The sequence below is a fragment of the Musa acuminata genome, chromosome BXJ2-4 (genome assembly GCF_036884655.1).
Source record: "Musa acuminata AAA Group cultivar baxijiao chromosome BXJ2-4, Cavendish_Baxijiao_AAA, whole genome shotgun sequence".
Taxonomy (NCBI): domain Eukaryota; kingdom Viridiplantae; phylum Streptophyta; class Magnoliopsida; order Zingiberales; family Musaceae; genus Musa; species Musa acuminata.
The window spans coordinates 8,625,328-8,643,977 of NC_088341.1; the positions used below are offsets into that span (position 1 = coordinate 8,625,328).

Here is an 18,650-nt window from a genome sequence, read left to right on the forward strand (position 1 = left end):
CATGCATACAACGTATTATATGCAATTATAAATGGGGCGATAGAAGCTACTACCGGAGAAGCATGTGGTCATCTCATTCAAAACGTGACATGTATAGGTATGCCTGCGCATGTGTCACGTATTTGGTAACGTGACACACATGTACATGGAAAATATGTGTCACGCAACACGTTGCTTGATCCGATATTTAAACAAAATTATTACAATGGATCAATTTGTTTTCTCTATAGGTATTAAAACAATTATTAATGATGTCCTGATTAGTTCAATATGATTCTAATCTTTGTGTGTAGAAATATCGAAGTACCATCAAGATATCCCTGAAGATCAATGGTATATTTTCTAAGAAACACTTGGGCAGATGAGTTATCATTGTCACTGTCATGAGAAAGTGGAGAGGCTGAGGAGGAAGAGAAGAGATTCGACCTTTGTTATTAAGGTGGAAGCTCGAGGGGACAAATTAGTAAGATAGTTAGACGAGGCCCAATAATGCATCACCAGCTAGACAGATAGTGTTGTTGGTTGGAGCACCATTAATTTTGAAGCCCTCCAAAGTAGTCAGGTAACATCCACTTCATCCCTTATACAATCGAAAGTAGACATAGAAGAGTTTATGGTTTGTGGTGATATTAGCATGATAAAATTTCTGGATGAACACTATAAGATAGTATCATGAGTTGAACGATGTCTAAGAAGATGAGATCCTTTACTATTGTAGACCAGTCATAGTCAATGGGTGGAGGGGGAACCTAAGTCTTATATCTGACGTCATTGATATTTTTTTCTAATACCTACCGAGAAAACAAATTGATCCATTGTAATAATTTTTTTTCATTTCTATAGAAATATCAAATAGGATTTTACTGTTTTTATCTATCCCATTTGAATAATATTTTTTTCTTAAAAAAATGTGTGCGAAGCTACGCGTGTCGGATCAAGCAACGTGATGCGTGACACATATACGTGTGTGTCGCGTTACCAAATACATGACACACGTGCGGCTATACCCATACGTGTCACGTTTTGAAATAGATGACCACATCCTTCTCCGGTAGTAGCTTCTCCCTCTGGAGATGGTGGTCTTTGGATGTTTGGTAAATCCCAAAAATCAATGCCGCTCGCCCCATTTCTGAAGGTGGAGAAAGAAGGTAGGGGTGATAGGAGATGCCTTCTCTCCACCCGAGGAGAGGTGGAGACGACATCATCCTTCCTTCTTGGGTGGAGTGAAGGAAGCTTCGAACACATTGACTCTCCCTATATCCCCACGACTCCTCATATATTTGTTCTAACAATTTGATCACAAGAATAGTTGTTACTATGCAGATGTCTGCAGCAGCTTAAACGGATAGTTTTGAATCTACCAAAAGCTTTCGTTTGCCTCAGCTCTTTTGCTTGCATGGTGATGAAGACATCGGCCGGTCACCGTGGATGGAGCCAACATCCAACCTAGAGCCAAACCACCATGGATGGAGTCGACATGCGACCTGTAAAGGCCTCGACGAAGGCAGCAGCAGCAGCCTTCTGCTTCAATGCACTGCTGACGACCGAGGATGATGGTGTTGTGCCAGAAATCTCTTGTTTGAGAGCCAAGAACTGATGTTTCTATACGATTCTTAACATTCGATTAGCTTGTAGTTGTTTGTTATTTCTTGATGAACAACCGTGTGTATGTATTATCTGAGTCGAGAACATTTGTTGCTTTGATGATTAGTGTCTTACTTATCCGGCCGTGCTGGCGTCGTTCCCGGTGGTGACGTGCCCCGAAGCGAGGGGCGCCGGGGAGGGGATGGTGGGGCGGGAATGCGCCGTGTGCCTGACCGAGTTCGGCGTCGGCGACGCTCTCCGGGTGCTGCCGCCGTGCCGCCACGGGTTCCACCCGGTTTGCATCGACCCCTGGCTCGCCGGCCACGCCACCTGCCCGCTGTGCCGGTCCGACTTGGCGGCCGGCCACGTCATTGTCAACGGAGTAGAGGCGTAATGGCTGCGACGGTGGAATGCTTTCTCATGCAGGTCAACGCCTGGTGTCGCGTTGACCTGATGTTGGCATTAAATGAACTTTGAGCCCTAAACACATTCGAATGCATAAATTTTTTTTGTCTTTTTTATACTTTTCCTTTACTTCTTTTTTATTCATGAATTATTTATATTCTACTGTTCTTTTTGGCTTTTTCCGTTGTTTTTTTGACACGGTGACTCCTGTGATAAATAGATCTAAAGGACAAAAACAAAGTCATGATTTAGCAATAATGCCTTGTCAGTTTTTATCTTTCACAAATATTTTCTACTACATCATGATCATTTTTCCCTTATCTTTACATACTTTTTTTTTTCCTTTTGTGGGGGTGTTTCTTTACATTAGTATTACAAAATGGTAAATCACCCGAGTCAACTTGAGATGGAGTGTTTTGTAATCCCTATTATTTGGTGTTGGCACTCAAACCTGAATTAAATCCGAGTAGATGTCTAGTTAGGTAAATCACACAGGGTTAACCAAATTGTACTCGTAAAAATTACACAGAAAATAATGTTGATGTGGCGAGGAAATTAGCAGACAACAGAGAGGAGACTGGGCTTGGAGGAATGAGTGAGGAAAGAAGATCCTATCGAGCTTCACTCTTAGCTGACTTGAGTTGAGAGGTGTGTAAGAAAAAGAAGTACCACTTACAGTTCTAAGGAGTCATCAAATTGGCTTCAGTCTGTTGAAATATATCACACTAGATACTACTGATCAAAATACTTAAATTAAAATTAATATAATATACTAATCAGATCCTTATAAGTCAAATTTAGTCTTTACTCACTTTCGATATAGGACTAATTAGGGTGTCAGAAAACACTAGAGATATGGTCAAGAGCAAAAGGTAGTTGCTAAGTAAAGACCAACCTTCACCTGGGAATACTAGGGTTAGTCAGAAGGCAATATGACAGGTTAAGGTAGTTCCAAAGATCGAAAAAATTTTGTATGAAAACTAGTGTGGGGAAGACTTCCTACATATCTAAATGGTTCTCTAGATTTGGTCCCTCTGCTATGCTCTCATGTTCTGTTTATCAGAACTATAGTGACTCAGCTAAACCACTTCCTCCCTGAGTGTTGCTTTGCTCTTTGAGTTCTGAAATTTGGAACAAAACAAACTAAGTTCAATTTTGATTGCTTTGCCTGTTGGAAGAGAAAACAGTTCCTTGTTGTTATTATCTGCTCCTTATGGATTCTTTAGAACCATTGAAATAAATGACTGCCATTTTTGCAACTGCAAGGCTAAGATGATGACTTTAGTAGCTGTGGACATGATTGATGTTCACACACTTAGGAAGATGGGAAACAATGGATGCAGCAGGAACTATTGTTAACTATGATTTTTCCAGTGATACTCATCAACTTTTTAGGTGTGAGATATATTATTATAAGAGATAAAAGAGCAAAGACTAATTAATTACTGCAGACTACTTCTCCAAGAAGTTTAGCTGGGTGTTGCAAGCCGAAAGCATTGCAGTCTCGGAGGCCCTTCTTTTTGCTTGCAGTAAGGGCCTCAAGAACATTTGAGTGCGATCGGATTGTCTCTAGGCAGTAACAGGGATGCTTATTCTCTACTTGGTCTTATATATGTGTGAGAGTTTAACTTGTACTTTGGTTTGGTGACACACCCAGTTATCAAGATTTTACACCTTATGAGTATTTTGTACTCTTTTATTTAAGATTTAATATAAAATTTTATAAAAACAGAAAGAACTAAAAACTATGACACCTTCTAGAAAAACCTAGAAAGAATTTTTTTTTAGGAAAATCACCCAAATCATTAATATGAAATCTCGGTATCGATATTTAATATTATATGTATTTAAGAGTAATTTATCAAAAAAAAAACTTTTAGTATTAGGCCTCTACATAGCACTCTCCTAATTAGTTTTTACCAAAGGATACATTATTTAAAAAAAAAATGTTAATACCCTTAAACTATGTTGTTCTAAGCTATAGATCGGTGGGTCGATTTAATCAAATATGATTATCACGATTACAATCAAATCAAACTTTGTTGAATTTATGAATTAGTGTAACTCAAATATAACACAAGCTACACTCCAGTGTAACTAAGGTATCTTTATCAAACCAATCTAAATTTCTTCGTAACTACTAATACATAATTTTAAAATATTTATTATTTTTTTTAAAAAAAATTATGATTTTAGGATGAATAAATTTTAAAATAGAATATTTTTGAGTTGTAGCTCGTTAATTTTTTTATCAAATCATTCTATTTTTTTTAGAATTACTAGAGTGAGATAATAATATATTTAATTTTTTTAAAATAAATTTAAGATGATTAAATTTTAAAATATAATATTTTTGGATTGAATTTATGATCAAGTAAAATTCAAGCTTAATAATATGATTATAACTTAGTGTACTCTTTAAATCTTCACCAAACTAATAATATGTTTAGTATTATTTTTATATAAATTTAGGATCTAATAAATAAAGTCAAATCTAGTGAAATGATAATAACTATCATTTTATGATTTTAATAAAAAAATTCAGTCAAAATAAAAAAATTCCTTAGTAAAAATCAAATATGAGGTGCCACCTTGTAAAAGTCCATCGATATGAGTTTTTTTTTCGATAAATTATATTTATTTTTAATTATATAACTATTTTCTAACATATAAATATTACATATATAAGTATGATTAATCTCCATCAGTTAATTATTATTTAAAATTTTAAATAAATTTTATTCTATTTAAGTAAATTATATAACATGAGATGCATTTGAGGTATTTTACATATTTTAAGCTAAATTAGATAATAGTAACTATACTTAATTGTTAGCAATACAAGTTTCTTAGATTGATATTGGTAGGATGATTGTATTTGACGGATATTAATATTTTGATTATGCATATGCTATATCAAAAATTGTAACCATAAATGGATTATTTTAACATTTTAAAAAACATAGATATGTAAAGAAAAAAAACAAATTACATGTATCTATAAATACTCCGTGATATTTCTATCTATCCTCTAAATCTAAGTTAAGCACACACATTGTTGTAAAATTCAAAAACTTGAAGATACATGAGGAAACATATAATTAATGAAAGTAATAAATGATATTCTATGTATTTAATATTTAAAGATAATAATGATCGCTAGTACTGATTTGAGTTTATTAGACATGAAAGATATAAACATTTAGAGGACAAGAGGGATATGCATGTAATATTAAAGTTTGTAGGGACAAATATGACATTTAGAAATTGCGAAAGGATAAATATGTAAAACCAAAAAAAAAAAAATACTAATACGTGGTTCGGGATCGGTCCGGTCCAGCTCCCGGGTCCGGTACGTGCGAACCCAGGTCACGAAGCAATTGCCCTAGTTGTGAGTACACCCGTCTCTCTCTCTCTCTCTCTTTCTCTCTCTCTCTCGTGGCGTCCGCCCGCACAGAGAAGACGGGGCTGAACTCCTCACAGTGCCTCCTCCCTATCTTTCCCAGGTTCGTCTCTCGTCTTCTTCTTCTTCTATATCCTGATCTGTATCTCGATCCCTCTATAATCATGTTCTATTTAAATCTCAAAGCTTAGGTCGAAGACGGAAGAACCGTGGAGAAACTCATATTTCTCCACATATCTTCTGCTGTCGTTTGGGTGTTATTGGCGCTTGATACACTAGGGATTTTAAAAAGGTGCATCTTTAGGTCTGGGTGGTGGTCCTGCTTAGTTTTTCCCTTTTCGTGGAATCCCGATCTGTGTCTCTATATCTCTATAATCATCTTTCGTTCAGTTTTTTCAAATATTAGATTGAAGACGGAAGAAGCGTAAAGGGACTCCTTTTTCTCCGCATCTTTGTCTCTTTTGTTGTTCTGGTTTTGAAATTTGATGTAACTGGGAATTCAGAGAAGTTACATTTTTAGGGTTGAGTGGTAATCTGCTAGACATTTTCCCGTGGAAGTTTTAACTCTTCCATGCGGACTGCAATGTATCTGAAAACACTGGCAGAAATCTTTCTGAGGTAAATAGTCGTCGATTGGAGTTGAGTAACACAATCTAACTTCAAAAAGAACTTGGATTTGGTTATCTGTTGGGGAAGGTTTGTGCTTTCTTGACCGAGAATGAAGCACACAGAACGATTCCAAAAGAATCATTCGGCAATAAACAATGTTATTTGGAGTTCTGATTGGCTAATTCTCCAAGTATTAAGAAATTTTTGTCTGCTTGTTTGCCTTAGCCATTTTCCTTCAAATTCTTTTAAATATTATGGCTAAGATATGTATCTTTGTCATGGTGGATCTGTGTTACGTTCTCATACCTAAGAATGAATTCTCTCTGTTATGATCTATACTCTGAGCCTAAATTTGTGTAAGAATAATATTTTTATTGTCTTATCGCAGCCCTTGATTGTCAAAAATTGAAATTCATTAAGTAAAAAAAATCTCGACCATTGCGTGTTTCACTAGTGGGTTTCTCTACTGTTTCTTCTCTCCAAATCAACTGCCGTTCTTGCCTGAGGTATTTGTCTGTCCATTTTTACTTTTGGATGCAGTCAAGTAAAGATAATTTTAGTGACCATATATCCTAAAATCGGCAGAGAAGTCTAAATCTAGGAATAGCCTGATACTTCAGTTCTGTGTCACAAAAGTTCTTCAACTTCACATTTAGTTATCCTTGATTCTAGTACTAAAACAACACTAGGCTATTTCTTTAGACTCTTTAAATGAGGAGAGGTTAAACAATAACTCGAATTCCCTCAGTATATTGGAAGTCCTAATCCACAGTAAAGATGACATCTGTGCAACCCCTCAAATAAAGTATCAGCTCTTTATGGTGTACTTTGTAGGAATCAATTTGTGTTTTGTGTGATCCGCATAGTTTGAATATGATATTATGATATGTCATACAAATTAGTATTTGTTTTACAGGGTAAAAACTGATGCAGTAAACATTATCATTTAGATTTTACCAACGGGGTCAGCACTCCTTTGTTGTCTCCAAAATTGTTTCCTTAAGAACTTCATCTATCTATCATTTCCTTTGGTCGTGGATTCATTTCACTTCCTGCTTATTTTATTTCTTACTGTCTACTTCCCCCTTTTTCTTCATCTCCCTGTTTCCTCGCTTTGTTGATTTTTCATGGATTTCATCCAATTTGGTCCCTAGAACAAGCAAATCTCTCACAGATTATCTTTTGGATCTCACTTCCCAGTTTCACATCACTAGAAAGATCGTCCTGAAACAAGGTATTCATTTGTCTCTTACTAATTGAGATTTTGACCCCATATGATATATTTGGGCCCCTGCTGAGCTAAAGAGCTCTTTGATTACAATTTATGCAGTTTTTCTTCCTTTTCATTGCCATGTTTTTGTGCTTCTTGAGTTTGTGCAGACTAGGGCTTGGGAGTTCGATTGACTGTGGAATTGGGGTGATCCCATCCTTTTGTTTCTTCCTGATTGAGTGTGTGTTTCAGAAATCCTCAATTTGGAGGATTAATTGGGAGTAGTTGTTGGAGGGGTCATTGGATTATGGGCAGCAGTGAGGCTGATGCATCTGCCAAGGCTCCAAAGACATCCACAGCTCAGGTACTCAGATGTCATCCTTGTAGTCTAAAATTTCTATATTGTCTGTTTGGGCTGTTGTTTGCTGGAAAAAACAGCTTTTTTTCTTGAGTGTTCTTGTTTTAGGAACAAACTCCTGCCACTAGCTCCACCCCTGCTGTGACTGTTTACCCAGACTGGTCGACCTTTCAGGTGTTGCTGTATTTCTATGGACGAACTCTTTCATCTTTTCGTCATAAATGTTCTTGCTAGTTGATTATTTATACGCTTTAGGGAACTTATTAAGTCCTTGTTTCTCACTCTATTAGGCATATTCACCGATTCCACCACATGGTTTCTTCCATTCTCCGGTGGGATCGAGTCCCCAGCCTCATCCTTACATGTGGGGACCTCAGGTGCTTTTTATTATTGATTTACTTAAAGGATTGTGTTTTTGGGATTTGTTCAAATGTTTGTCTTTGTCCAGGACAGGCAGGTTCTCAATGCATCTATTGTTGTTTGGACATTTTAAAAGCAGAAATCAGTGAAACATTGAGAAAAAAATTATAGTAGAAAACTTTTCTTTTTAGTCCATTTTAATAGCAGTTATGATGGTAGTCATTTGAATACATTGTTATGTTAACATCACGTGAACTAGATGGTCATAAAGTCTGTGAAATTGTTTTAGTGTCTTGTCAACAGGTAAATTATACACTAAGCACTGCTAAATATTCATCACATATTATTTTGAAAATTGCATATGTTGTACAATGGGAGATCTGACACTGTACATTAGTTACTTGTTGCTGGCTTTGAGTGCTCAGAAAACTACAAAGAGCTTATTTAAGATATATTATCTCCATCTCATACTTGCATACACTATTGTCCAACCTGCCAACTAGGGTTTCCGATATCAGGCAGCACACCAACATATATCATCACTTCAATGCATGCATGCATATTTCCATACGTGTCACACATGCGGTAATTTCCATACGTGTCACGTATGTGGTGACACACCTATACTTTGTGCTTTGAACACTTCGGATCAAGCAACGCCTGACACGGATCTGTGTGTGTCACGTCACCACATACGTGACACACATGCAGTAATTTCCATACGTGTCACGTTTGAAATATCTCCGGGGAGACGGTGGTTTTCAGATGTTTGGCTCCCTCATTTCTGAAGGTTGAGAAAGTAGGTAGGGGTGATCGGAGATCCCTTCTCTCCACCCGAGGAGAGGTGAAGATGATATCATCTTTCCTTCTTGGGTGGAGTGAAGGGAGCTTCGAACACGTGCACTCTCCGTATATCCTCACGACTCCTCATATATTTGTTCTAACAATTTTGGGTAGCGGACCTATGGTAGTCATTGGCTGCACCGCTATGGTTCTAGTATGAATGAACATACTGACTCGTGGTATGCTGTTATGTACCATGGTACCAGAAGGGAGAAGAAAAGAAGTATAGAAGGGAGAAGGTGGCAGAAAAAACAGAGGAGTAGAGGAGGTGGTGGAGGAGGAGCCAACGGCGGCCAAGGAAGATAAGGAGGAGACCACAACCAAGCAAGATGAAGAGGCTGCAGCCAAGGAAGATGAGGAGGTGCTCATGGCAGATAAGGTTGATGAGAGGAATACCACCAACACAGAAAACAAAGAAAACAGGCTTACTGCCTGGTCCAAACTCATTACCAGGACTGTGGGCCTGGAACAAGTGGTAAGCACCATACCGCATGTGGACCACCGAAAATTAGGGAGTGTGCATTGTTGATTTATGCCTGGGACAGATAAATATGGACAATACATCCGGTCCGAACAAAATTGCATTACTTGGTATATGTCATTGTGTTATTTCTTCCCTTAAAGCAAGTATCTTCTTCTCCATTTTGATCAAAACTTAAATAAAGGATGAAATGACAAATTTTGTGTCCTAGAAAAAAAACCAATATGATATGACAACAATAAGTCATAATGCAAAAACTATTTGACTATTAGAAGTTGGATATATGGGTCTTATTCTGCCATTGAACTCAGTTGGGGGCAATATCGCTAGTCAAACTAAGAACAACAAAACATTTTATGGTTTTTAATAAAGTATACATAAGTATTCCTCTATCTTTGCTCATTATACTAATCAATCGTTAATTCATCTCATCCAAGCAATGCATCTATAATTTCTCTTCGAATATGATTCATCATCTTGAGTTAATTTTCGTCAATTTATCCTTGATTGGACCTACACCTAAATGTTCACAGATGTAAAATTTTCTACTCTTTTTCTATTAACTCCACACATCTAAACATTCTTATTTTTGCATTTGTAGATATAATCTCCTAAGATCTAACTTGAACCATGTAGCACAAATCCTGTTCCACCAATTACCTTTATCGAGGGTAGTATATCTAGTCAAACTAAGACATCAAATCATTTTTCATGGTTTTTAATAAAGTTTTCTTAGCTATTTCTACCTCTCACAAACTCACAACACTAATCATAATTATTTCACCTCCTCTAACTGTGTCTGTCCGTCTGCACCATTTTAAATATTTTTTCATCAATGTATCCCCAATTGAACCTATAATTAATTGTTTATAAATGTAAATGTTTCTTATTCTATTCTAGTATTTTCACAACCATCTCAACATCCTCATCTTCCCATCACTAATTTTTGTACATGCAATTTACCAACTGCCCAACATTCCGAACCATAAATTACAGCTGCCTATGCACATTCAAATATCATAGAAGACAACAGACATGTGGCATGACACAACATTAACTTACCTCGTTCTCCATTCAAAATATCAACCAAAATAACACAGACAACAGAAAATATAACCAAAGATATGATGGAAAGTCCTTTTATGTTCTCCTAGTGTCACTTGAAGTCCTAAAATGCAGACTAACTTCTTATAGAAACCAAAAACTACTTCATGTCATAGTAGAAGCGCTTAGTGACTATGAGTAAGCAAATCAATTTAGGCACGATAGGGACGAATGAGAAGATACAATGAGGCATTTGCAAAAAGGGTAAAAAATGACATCCATAGCACCAAGAGATTCCTATTACCGTGATATTAGATGACAACTAAAGAAAGAAAGCCCACAAAAGGAAAGGAAAGAGATGCTCACATTCTGAGAATTGGCATCACTCCCTTCACTTGAACTCTCACTTCCACTTTCACCACTACAAAAAATCAGTTCTTTTAGAAAAGGGATGACATATATTTTGCAAACAGTGTCGTCCTAAATGTAGTAAATAAAATGATGACAATCAAACCTATTTTTGATATACCTCTGAGAGAAGGCTCCATTGGCTGGTTGCCCTGATAATTTACCTGGCTCGCTGTTGTTCTTCCCTGTAATCATATTTAAACTACCTAAACTTCCTTTGGATCTTTTCAGGGGACTTCTTTCCTTACCTACAGATGACTTACCATCAATGTCCACTCCAGGAGCAGTTCCCTAGAGATATAATACATCATAATCAGTTTGATTATTTCAAATATATAATAAGGTTTGTTTGGTGCAGCAAATAACTCACAGAAGCCTCAATGTTGCTGCTCGGAGAAGCCATAGCATAAGGGCTAAAAGGATGTGCCCCCTGTTCAATATTTGCAGACTGATAAGAAGCAAAAAAATTGCATCTAGGAAAAGAGAATTTGCATGAGATAGATTACAGTTAGGTTTGATTTAAAAAAACATACAGGAGGAATAGATGGATGAGAATATAACCCTCCAGGAGGATACATTACGTACGGAGGTGGCGGAGTTCCATATGGTGGCATAAGGTGCTGCAAACAAAAGGTTGGATATGAAAGTTTGCTCACATGTTGAATAATATAGATGTCACGATGAAATGTATTGACCTAATGGACACTTCATGAAGATGGTTAGTAATGTTACAAGCAGTGGAAACTTTTGTGAAGAAGTTCCAGCATAAAAATGGCATCTAAAATCCACAAATAAATGCTTTAGCAAATATAGGACATGTGCAGTCCACCACAAATTTCACTTTAGACATTTCTTGTAGGGAGAGAATGATCCAGTATATTACTGTTCTTCTCTGCTTTCTTCATCGTTTCAAACTTTCAACACTGGTATTGTTTCGCTTGTGAATAGCCAAATCTAACCATTGTACAACATATGCAATTTTCAAAATAATATGTGATGAATATTTAGCAGTGCTTAGTGTATAATTTACCTGTTGACAAGACACTAAAACAATTTCACAGACTTTATGACCATCTAGTTCACGTGATGTTAACATAACAATGTATTCAAATGACTACCATCATAACTGCTATTAAAATGGACTAAAAAGAAAAGTTTTCTACTATAATTTTTTTCTCAATGTTTCACTGATTTCTGCTTTTAAAATGTCCAAACAACAATAGATGCATTGAGAACCTGCCTGTCCTGGACAAAGACAAACATTTGAACAAATCCCAAAAACACAATCCTTTAAGTAAATCAATAATAAAAAGCACCTGAGGTCCCCACATGTAAGGATGAGGCTGGGGACTCGATCCCACCGGAGAATGGAAGAAACCATGTGGTGGAATCGGTGAATATGCCTAATAGAGTGAGAAACAAGGACTTAATAAGTTCCCTAAAGCGTATAAATAATCAACTAGCAAGAACATTTATGACGAAAAGATGAAAGAGTTCGTCCATAGAAATACAGCAACACCTGAAAGGTCGACCAGTCTGGGTAAACAGTCACAGCAGGGGTGGAGCTAGTGGCAGGAGTTTGTTCCTAAAACAAGAACACTCAAGAAAAAAAGCTGTTTTTTCCAGCAAACAACAGCCCAAACAGACAAAATAGAAATTTTAGACTACAAGGATGACATCTGAGTACCTGAGCTGTGGATGTCTTTGGAGCCTTGGCAGATGCATCAGCCTCACTGCTGCCCATAATCCAATGATCCCTCCAACAACTACTCCCAATTAATCCTCCAAATTGAGGATTTCTGAAACACACACTCAATCAGGAAGAAACAAAAGGATGGGATCACCCCAATTCCACCGTCAATCGAACTCCCAAGCCCTAGTCTGCACAAACTCAAGAAGCACAAAAACATGGCAATGAAAAGGAAGAAAAACTGCATAAATTGTAATCAAAGAGCTCTTTCTTTAGCTCAGCAGGGGCCCAAATATATCATATGGGGTCAAAATCTCAATTAGTAAGAGACAAGTGAATACCTTGTTTCAGGACGATCTTTCTAGTGATGTGAAACTGGGAAGTGAGATCCAAAAGATAATCTGTGAGAGATTTGCTTGTTCTAGGGACCAAATTGGATGAAATCCATGAAAAATCAACAAAGCGAGGAAACAGGGAGATGAAGAAAAAGGGGGAAGTAGACAGTAAGAAATAAAATAAGCAGGAAGTGAAATGAATCCACGACCAAAGGAAATGATAGATGAAGTTCTTAAGGAAACAATTTTGGAGACAACAAAGGAGTGCTGACCACGTTGGTAAAATCTAAATGATAATGTTTACTGCATCAGTTTTTACCCTGTAAAACAAATACTAATTTGTATGACATATCATAATATCATATTCAAACTATGCGGATCACACAAAACACAAATTGATTCCTACAAAGGACACCATAAAGAGCTGATACTTTATTTGAGGGTTGCACAGATGTCATCTTTACTGTGGATTAGGACTTCCAATATACTGAGGGAATTCGAGTTATTGTTTAACCTCTCCTCATTTAAAGAGTCTAAAGAAATAGCCTAGTGTTGTTTTAGTACTAGAATCAAGGATAACTAAATGTGAAGTTGAAGAACTTTTGTGACACAGAACTGAAGTATCAGGCTATTCCTAGATTTAGACTTCTCTGCCGATTTTAGGATATATGGTCACTAAAATTATCTTTACTTGACTGCATCCAAAAGTAAAAATGGATAGACAAATACCTCAGGCAAGAACGGCAGTTGATTTGGAGAGAAGAAACAGTAGAGAAACCCACTAGTGAAACACGCAATGGTCGAGATTTTTTTTACTTAATGAATTTCAATTTTTGACAATCAAGGGCTGCGATAAGACAATAAAAATATTATTCTTACACAAATTTGGGCTCAGAGTATAGATCATAACAGAGAGAATTCATTCTTAGGTATGAGAACGTAACACAGATCCACCATGACAAAGATACATATCTTAGCCATAATATTTAAAAGAATTTGAAGGAAAATGGCTAAGGCAAACAAGCAGACAAAAATTTCTTAATACTTGGAGAATTAGCCAATCAGAACTCCAAATAACATTGTTTATTGCCGAATGATTCTTTTGGAATCGTTCTGTGTGCTTCATTCTCGGTCAAGAAAGCACAAACCTTCCCCAACAGATAACCAAATCCAAGTTCTTTTTGAAGTTAGATTGTGTTACTCAACTCCAATCGACGACTATTTACCTCAGAAAGATTTCTGCCAGTGTTTTCAGATACATTGCAGTCCGCATGGAAGAGTTAAAACTTCCACGGGAAAATGTCTAAGAGATTACCACTCAACCCTAAAAATGTAACTTCTCTGAATTCCCAGTTACATCAAATTTCAAAACCAGAACAACAAAAGAGACAAAGATGCGGAGAAAAAGGAGTCCCTTTACGCTTCTTCCGTCTTCAATCTAATATTTGAAAAAACTGAACGAAAGATGATTATAGAGATATAGAGACACAGATCGGGATTCCACGAAAAGGGAAAAACTAAGCAGGACCACCACCCAGACCTAAAGATGCACCTTTTTAAAATCCCTAGTGTATCAAGCGCCAATAACACCCAAACGACAGCAGAAGATATGTGGAGAAATATGAGTTTCTCCACGGTTCTTCCGTCTTCGACCTAAGCTTTGAGATTTAAATAGAACATGATTATAGAGGGATCGAGATACAGATCAGGATATAGAAGAAGAGAGACGAACCTGGGAAAGATAGGGAGGAGGCACTGTGAGGAGTTCAGCCCCGTCTTCTCTGTGCGGACGCCACGAGAGAGAGAGAGAAAGAGAGAGAGAGAGACGGGTGTACTCACAACTAGGGCAATTGCTTCGTGACCTGGGTTCGCACGTACCGGACCCGGGAGCTGGACCGGACCGATCCCGAACCACGTATTAGTATTTTTTTTTTTTTTGGTTTTACATATTTATCCTTTCGCAATTTCTAAATGTCATATTTGCCCCTACAAACTTTAATATTACATGCATATCCCTCTTGTCCTCTAAATGATTATATCTTTCATGTCTAATAAACTCAAATCAGTACTAGCGATCATTATTATCTTTAAATATTAAATACATAGAATATCATTTATTACTTTCATTAATTATATGTTTCCTCATGTATCTTCAAGTTTTTGAATTTTACAACAATGTGTGTGCTTAACTTAGATTTAGAGGATAGATAGAAATATCAAGGCGTATTTATAGATACATGTAATTTGTTTTTTTTTCTTTACATATCTATTTTTTTAAATGTTAAAATAATCCATTTATGGTTACAATTTTTGATATAGCATATGCATACTCAAAATATTAATATCCGCCAAATACAATCCTCCTACCAATATCAATCTAAGAAACTTGTATTGCTAACAATTAAGTATAGTTAGTATTATCTAATTTAGCTTAAAATATGTAAAATACCTCAAATGCATCTCATGTTATATAATTTAATAATTTACTTAAATAGAATAAAATTTATTTAAATTTTTAAATAATAATAATTAACTGATGGAGATTAATCATACTTATATATGTAATATTTATATGTTAGAAAATAGTTATATAATTAAAAATAAATATAATTTATCGAAAAAAAAACTCATATCGATGGACTTTTACAAGGTGGCACCTCATATTTGATTTTTACTAAGGAATTTTTTTATTAAAATCATAAAATGATAGTTATTATCATTTCACTAGATTTGACTTTATTTATTAGATCCTAAATTTATATAAAAATAATACTAAACATATTATTAGTTTGGTGAAGATTTAAAGAGTACACTAAGTTATAATCATATTATTAAGCTTGAATTTTACTTGATCATAAATTCAATCCAAAAATATTATATTTTAAAATTTAATCATCTTAAATTTATTTAAAAAAATTAAATATATTATTATCTCACTCTAGTAATTCTAAAAAAATTAGAATGATTTGATAAAAAAATTAACGAGCTACAACTCAAAAATATTCTATTTTAAAATTTATTCATCCTAAAATCATAATTTTTTTTAAAAAAATAATAAATATTTTAAAATTATGTATTAGTAGTTACGAAGAAACTTAGATTGGTTTGATAAAGATACCTTAGTTACACTGGAGTGTAGCTTATATTATATTTGAGTTACACTAATTCATAAATTCAACAAAGTTTGATTTGACTGTAATCGTGATAATCATATTTGATTAAATCGACCCACCGATCTATAGCTTAGAACAACATAGTTTAAGGGTATTAACATTTTTTTTAAAAAAATAATGTATCCTTCGGTAAAAACTAATTAGGAGAGTGCTATGTAGAGGCCTAATACTAAAAGTTTTTTTTTTGATAAATTACTCTTAAATACATATAATATTAAATATCGATACCGAGATTTCATATTAATGATTTGGGTGATTTTCCTAAAAAAAAAATTCTTTCTAGGTTTTTCTAGAAGGTGTCATAGTTTTTAGTTCTTTCTGTTTTTATAAAATTTTATATTAAATCTTAAATAAAAAGAGTACAAAATACTCATAAGGTGTAAAATCTTGATAACTGGGTGTGTCACCAAACCAAAGTACAAGTTAAACTCTCACACATATATAAGACCAAGTAGAGAATAAGCATCCCTGTTACTGCCTAGAGACAATCCGATCGCACTCAAATGTTCTTGAGGCCCTTACTGCAAGCAAAAAGAAGGGCCTCCGAGACTGCAATGCTTTCGGCTTGCAACACCCAGCTAAACTTCTTGGAGAAGTAGCCTGCAGTAATTAATTAGTCTTTGCTCTTTTATCTCTTATAATAATATATCTCACACCTAAAAAGTTGATGAGTATCACTGGAAAAATCATAGTTAACAATAGTTCCTGCTGCATCCATTGTTTCCCATCTTCCTAAGTGTGTGAACATCAATCATGTCCACAGCTACTAAAGTCATCATCTTAGCCTTGCAGTTGCAAAAATGGCAGTCATTTATTTCAATGGTTCTAAAGAATCCGTAAGGAGCAGATAATAACAACAAGGAACTGTTTTCTCTTCCAACAGGCAAAGCAATCAAAATTGAACTTAGTTTGTTTTGTTCCAAATTTCAGAACTCAAAGAGCAAAGCAACACTCAGGGAGGAAGTGGTTTAGCTGAGTCACTATAGTTCTGATAAACAGAACATGAGAGCATAGCAGAGGGACCAAATCTAGAGAACCATTTAGATATGTAGGAAGTCTTCCCCACACTAGTTTTCATACAAAATTTTTTCGATCTTTGGAACTACCTTAACCTGTCATATTGCCTTCTGACTAACCCTAGTATTCCCAGGTGAAGGTTGGTCTTTACTTAGCAACTACCTTTTGCTCTTGACCATATCTCTAGTGTTTTCTGACACCTTAATTAGTCCTATATCGAAAGTGAGTAAAGACTAAATTTGACTTATAAGGATCTGATTAGTATATTATATTAATTTTAATTTAAGTATTTTGATCAGTAGTATCTAGTGTGATATATTTCAACAGACTGAAGCCAATTTGATGACTCCTTAGAACTGTAAGTGGTACTTCTTTTTCTTACACACCTCTCAACTCAAGTCAGCTAAGAGTGAAGCTCGATAGGATCTTCTTTCCTCACTCATTCCTCCAAGCCCAGTCTCCTCTCTGTTGTCTGCTAATTTCCTCGCCACATCAACATTATTTTCTGTGTAATTTTTACGAGTACAATTTGATTAGCCCTGTGTGATTTACCTAACTAGACATCTACTCGGATTTAATTCAGGTTTGAGTGCCAACACCTAATAATAGGGATTGCAAAACACTCGATCTCAAGTTTCCAAAGTCTTTTTGATGATTGTTTGCAGCTTTAGATGAGTGTATAGATTGACTTTACCATTTTGTAATACTACACAACAAATAATTATGTAAAGAAACACCCCCACAAAAGGAAAAAAAAAAGTATGTAAAGATAAGGGAAAAATTAGTAGAAAATATTTGTGAAAGATAAAAACTGACAAGGCATTATTGCTAAATCATGACTTTGTTTTTGTCCTTTAGATCTATTTATCACAGGAGTCACCGTGTCAAAAAAACAACGGAAAAAGCCAAAAAGAACAGTAGAATATAAATAATTCATGAATAAAAAAGAAGTAAAGGAAAAGTATAAAAAAGACAAAAAAAATTTATGCATTCGAATGTGTTTAGGGCTCAAAGTTCATTTAATGCCAACATCAGGTCAACGCGACACCAGGCGTTGACCTGCATGAGAAAGCATTCCACCGTCGCAGCCATTACGCCTCTACTCCGTTGACAATGACGTGGCCGGCCGCCAAGTCGGACCGGCACAGCGGGCAGGTGGCGTGGCCGGCGAGCCAGGGGTCGATGCAAACCGGGTGGAACCCGTGGCGGCACGGCGGCAGCACCCGGAGAGCGTCGCCGACGCCGAACTCGGTCAGGCACACGGCGCATTCCCGCCCCACCATCCCCTCCCCGGCGCCCCTCGCTTCGGGGCACGTCACCACCGGGAACGACGCCAGCACGGCCGGGTCGAGCCCCCCGGTTACAACCTTCTTCGCCCGCCGCTCCTCCTCCTCCTCGTCGTCGGAGGGCGAGACAAAGGCGAAGTTGACGAGCGAGGCGATGACGAGGAAACAAAGGACGAAGGAGAATATTTCGGGAACGGCGCGGTCGATGCAGGCTAGCTCTGTACCGTGCGGCACTGGCGGCGCCGCCGGGGGTGGCGGGCTGCTGCCGGAGACGCAGTCACCGCCGGTGGCGTAGTAGAAAACGTCGTCCATTGGGCGGGCGGATCCTCTCCAACCGCGACTTAAATTCGTCCAGCGACTCCCACAACGGAACCGCTCCGCTGAAGTGGGCCCAGCCGAAACCCTCTATATATATTCGCTAGGAAGCTCCCTTTCCCGATACTA

The 18,650-nt window shown here is 36.6% G+C and overlaps 4 protein-coding genes across 9 annotated transcripts; 2 read left to right on the forward strand and 2 right to left on the reverse strand.

The window, feature by feature from the left end:
- The first annotated feature begins 1,462 nt into the window (after positions 1 to 1,462).
- On the forward strand, positions 1,463 to 1,978 carry LOC135611410 (RING-H2 finger protein ATL8-like). Its single transcript, XM_065107157.1, has 2 exons — positions 1,463 to 1,561; positions 1,712 to 1,978. The coding sequence occupies exons 1-2, from the start codon at positions 1,463 to 1,465 to the stop codon at positions 1,976 to 1,978; spliced, it is 366 nt and encodes a 121-aa protein (XP_064963229.1).
- Positions 1,979 to 5,333: 3,355 nt separating this feature from the next.
- On the forward strand, positions 5,334 to 9,533 carry LOC135609873 (bZIP transcription factor 1-D-like). Of its 5 annotated transcripts, none has more exons than XM_065103627.1 (6): positions 5,356 to 5,495; positions 5,584 to 7,235; positions 7,382 to 7,575; positions 7,678 to 7,743; positions 7,860 to 7,946; positions 8,023 to 8,289. In XM_065103627.1, exons 3-6 carry the CDS (start codon positions 7,519 to 7,521, stop codon positions 8,098 to 8,100), a joined length of 288 nt encoding a protein of 95 aa, XP_064959699.1. In that variant the 5' UTR covers positions 5,356 to 5,495; positions 5,584 to 7,235; positions 7,382 to 7,518; the 3' UTR covers positions 8,101 to 8,289. The 5 variants fall into 5 exon arrangements, with proteins under 5 accessions (XP_064959700.1, XP_064959701.1, XP_064959697.1 ...); XM_065103626.1 differs by having other exon boundaries at positions 5,409 to 5,495; positions 5,579 to 7,235; XM_065103628.1 differs by lacking the exons at positions 5,584 to 7,235; positions 8,023 to 8,289 and adding an exon at positions 8,979 to 9,533 and having other exon boundaries at positions 5,334 to 5,495.
- Positions 9,534 to 10,529: 996 nt separating this feature from the next.
- LOC135609872 (bZIP transcription factor 1-B-like) lies at positions 10,530 to 14,620 on the reverse strand. 2 transcript variants are annotated; one of them, XM_065103624.1, is made up of 9 exons: positions 14,463 to 14,620; positions 12,393 to 12,586; positions 12,225 to 12,290; positions 12,022 to 12,108; positions 11,239 to 11,325; positions 11,076 to 11,135; positions 10,969 to 10,996; positions 10,827 to 10,890; positions 10,530 to 10,718 (listed from the first exon to the last, which is right to left on the reverse strand). In XM_065103624.1, exons 2-9 carry the CDS (start codon positions 12,447 to 12,449, stop codon positions 10,598 to 10,600), a joined length of 570 nt encoding a protein of 189 aa, XP_064959696.1. In that variant the 5' UTR covers positions 12,450 to 12,586; positions 14,463 to 14,620; the 3' UTR covers positions 10,530 to 10,597. The 2 variants fall into 2 exon arrangements, with proteins under 2 accessions (XP_064959696.1, XP_064959695.1); XM_065103623.1 differs by having other exon boundaries at positions 10,827 to 10,996.
- A 3,391-nt stretch (positions 14,621 to 18,011) lies between these two features.
- On the reverse strand, positions 18,012 to 18,518 carry LOC135611411 (RING-H2 finger protein ATL39-like). Its single transcript, XM_065107158.1, has one exon. The coding sequence runs from the start codon at positions 18,516 to 18,518 to the stop codon at positions 18,012 to 18,014; it is 507 nt and encodes a 168-aa protein (XP_064963230.1).
- Positions 18,519 to 18,650: the final 132 nt, after the last annotated feature.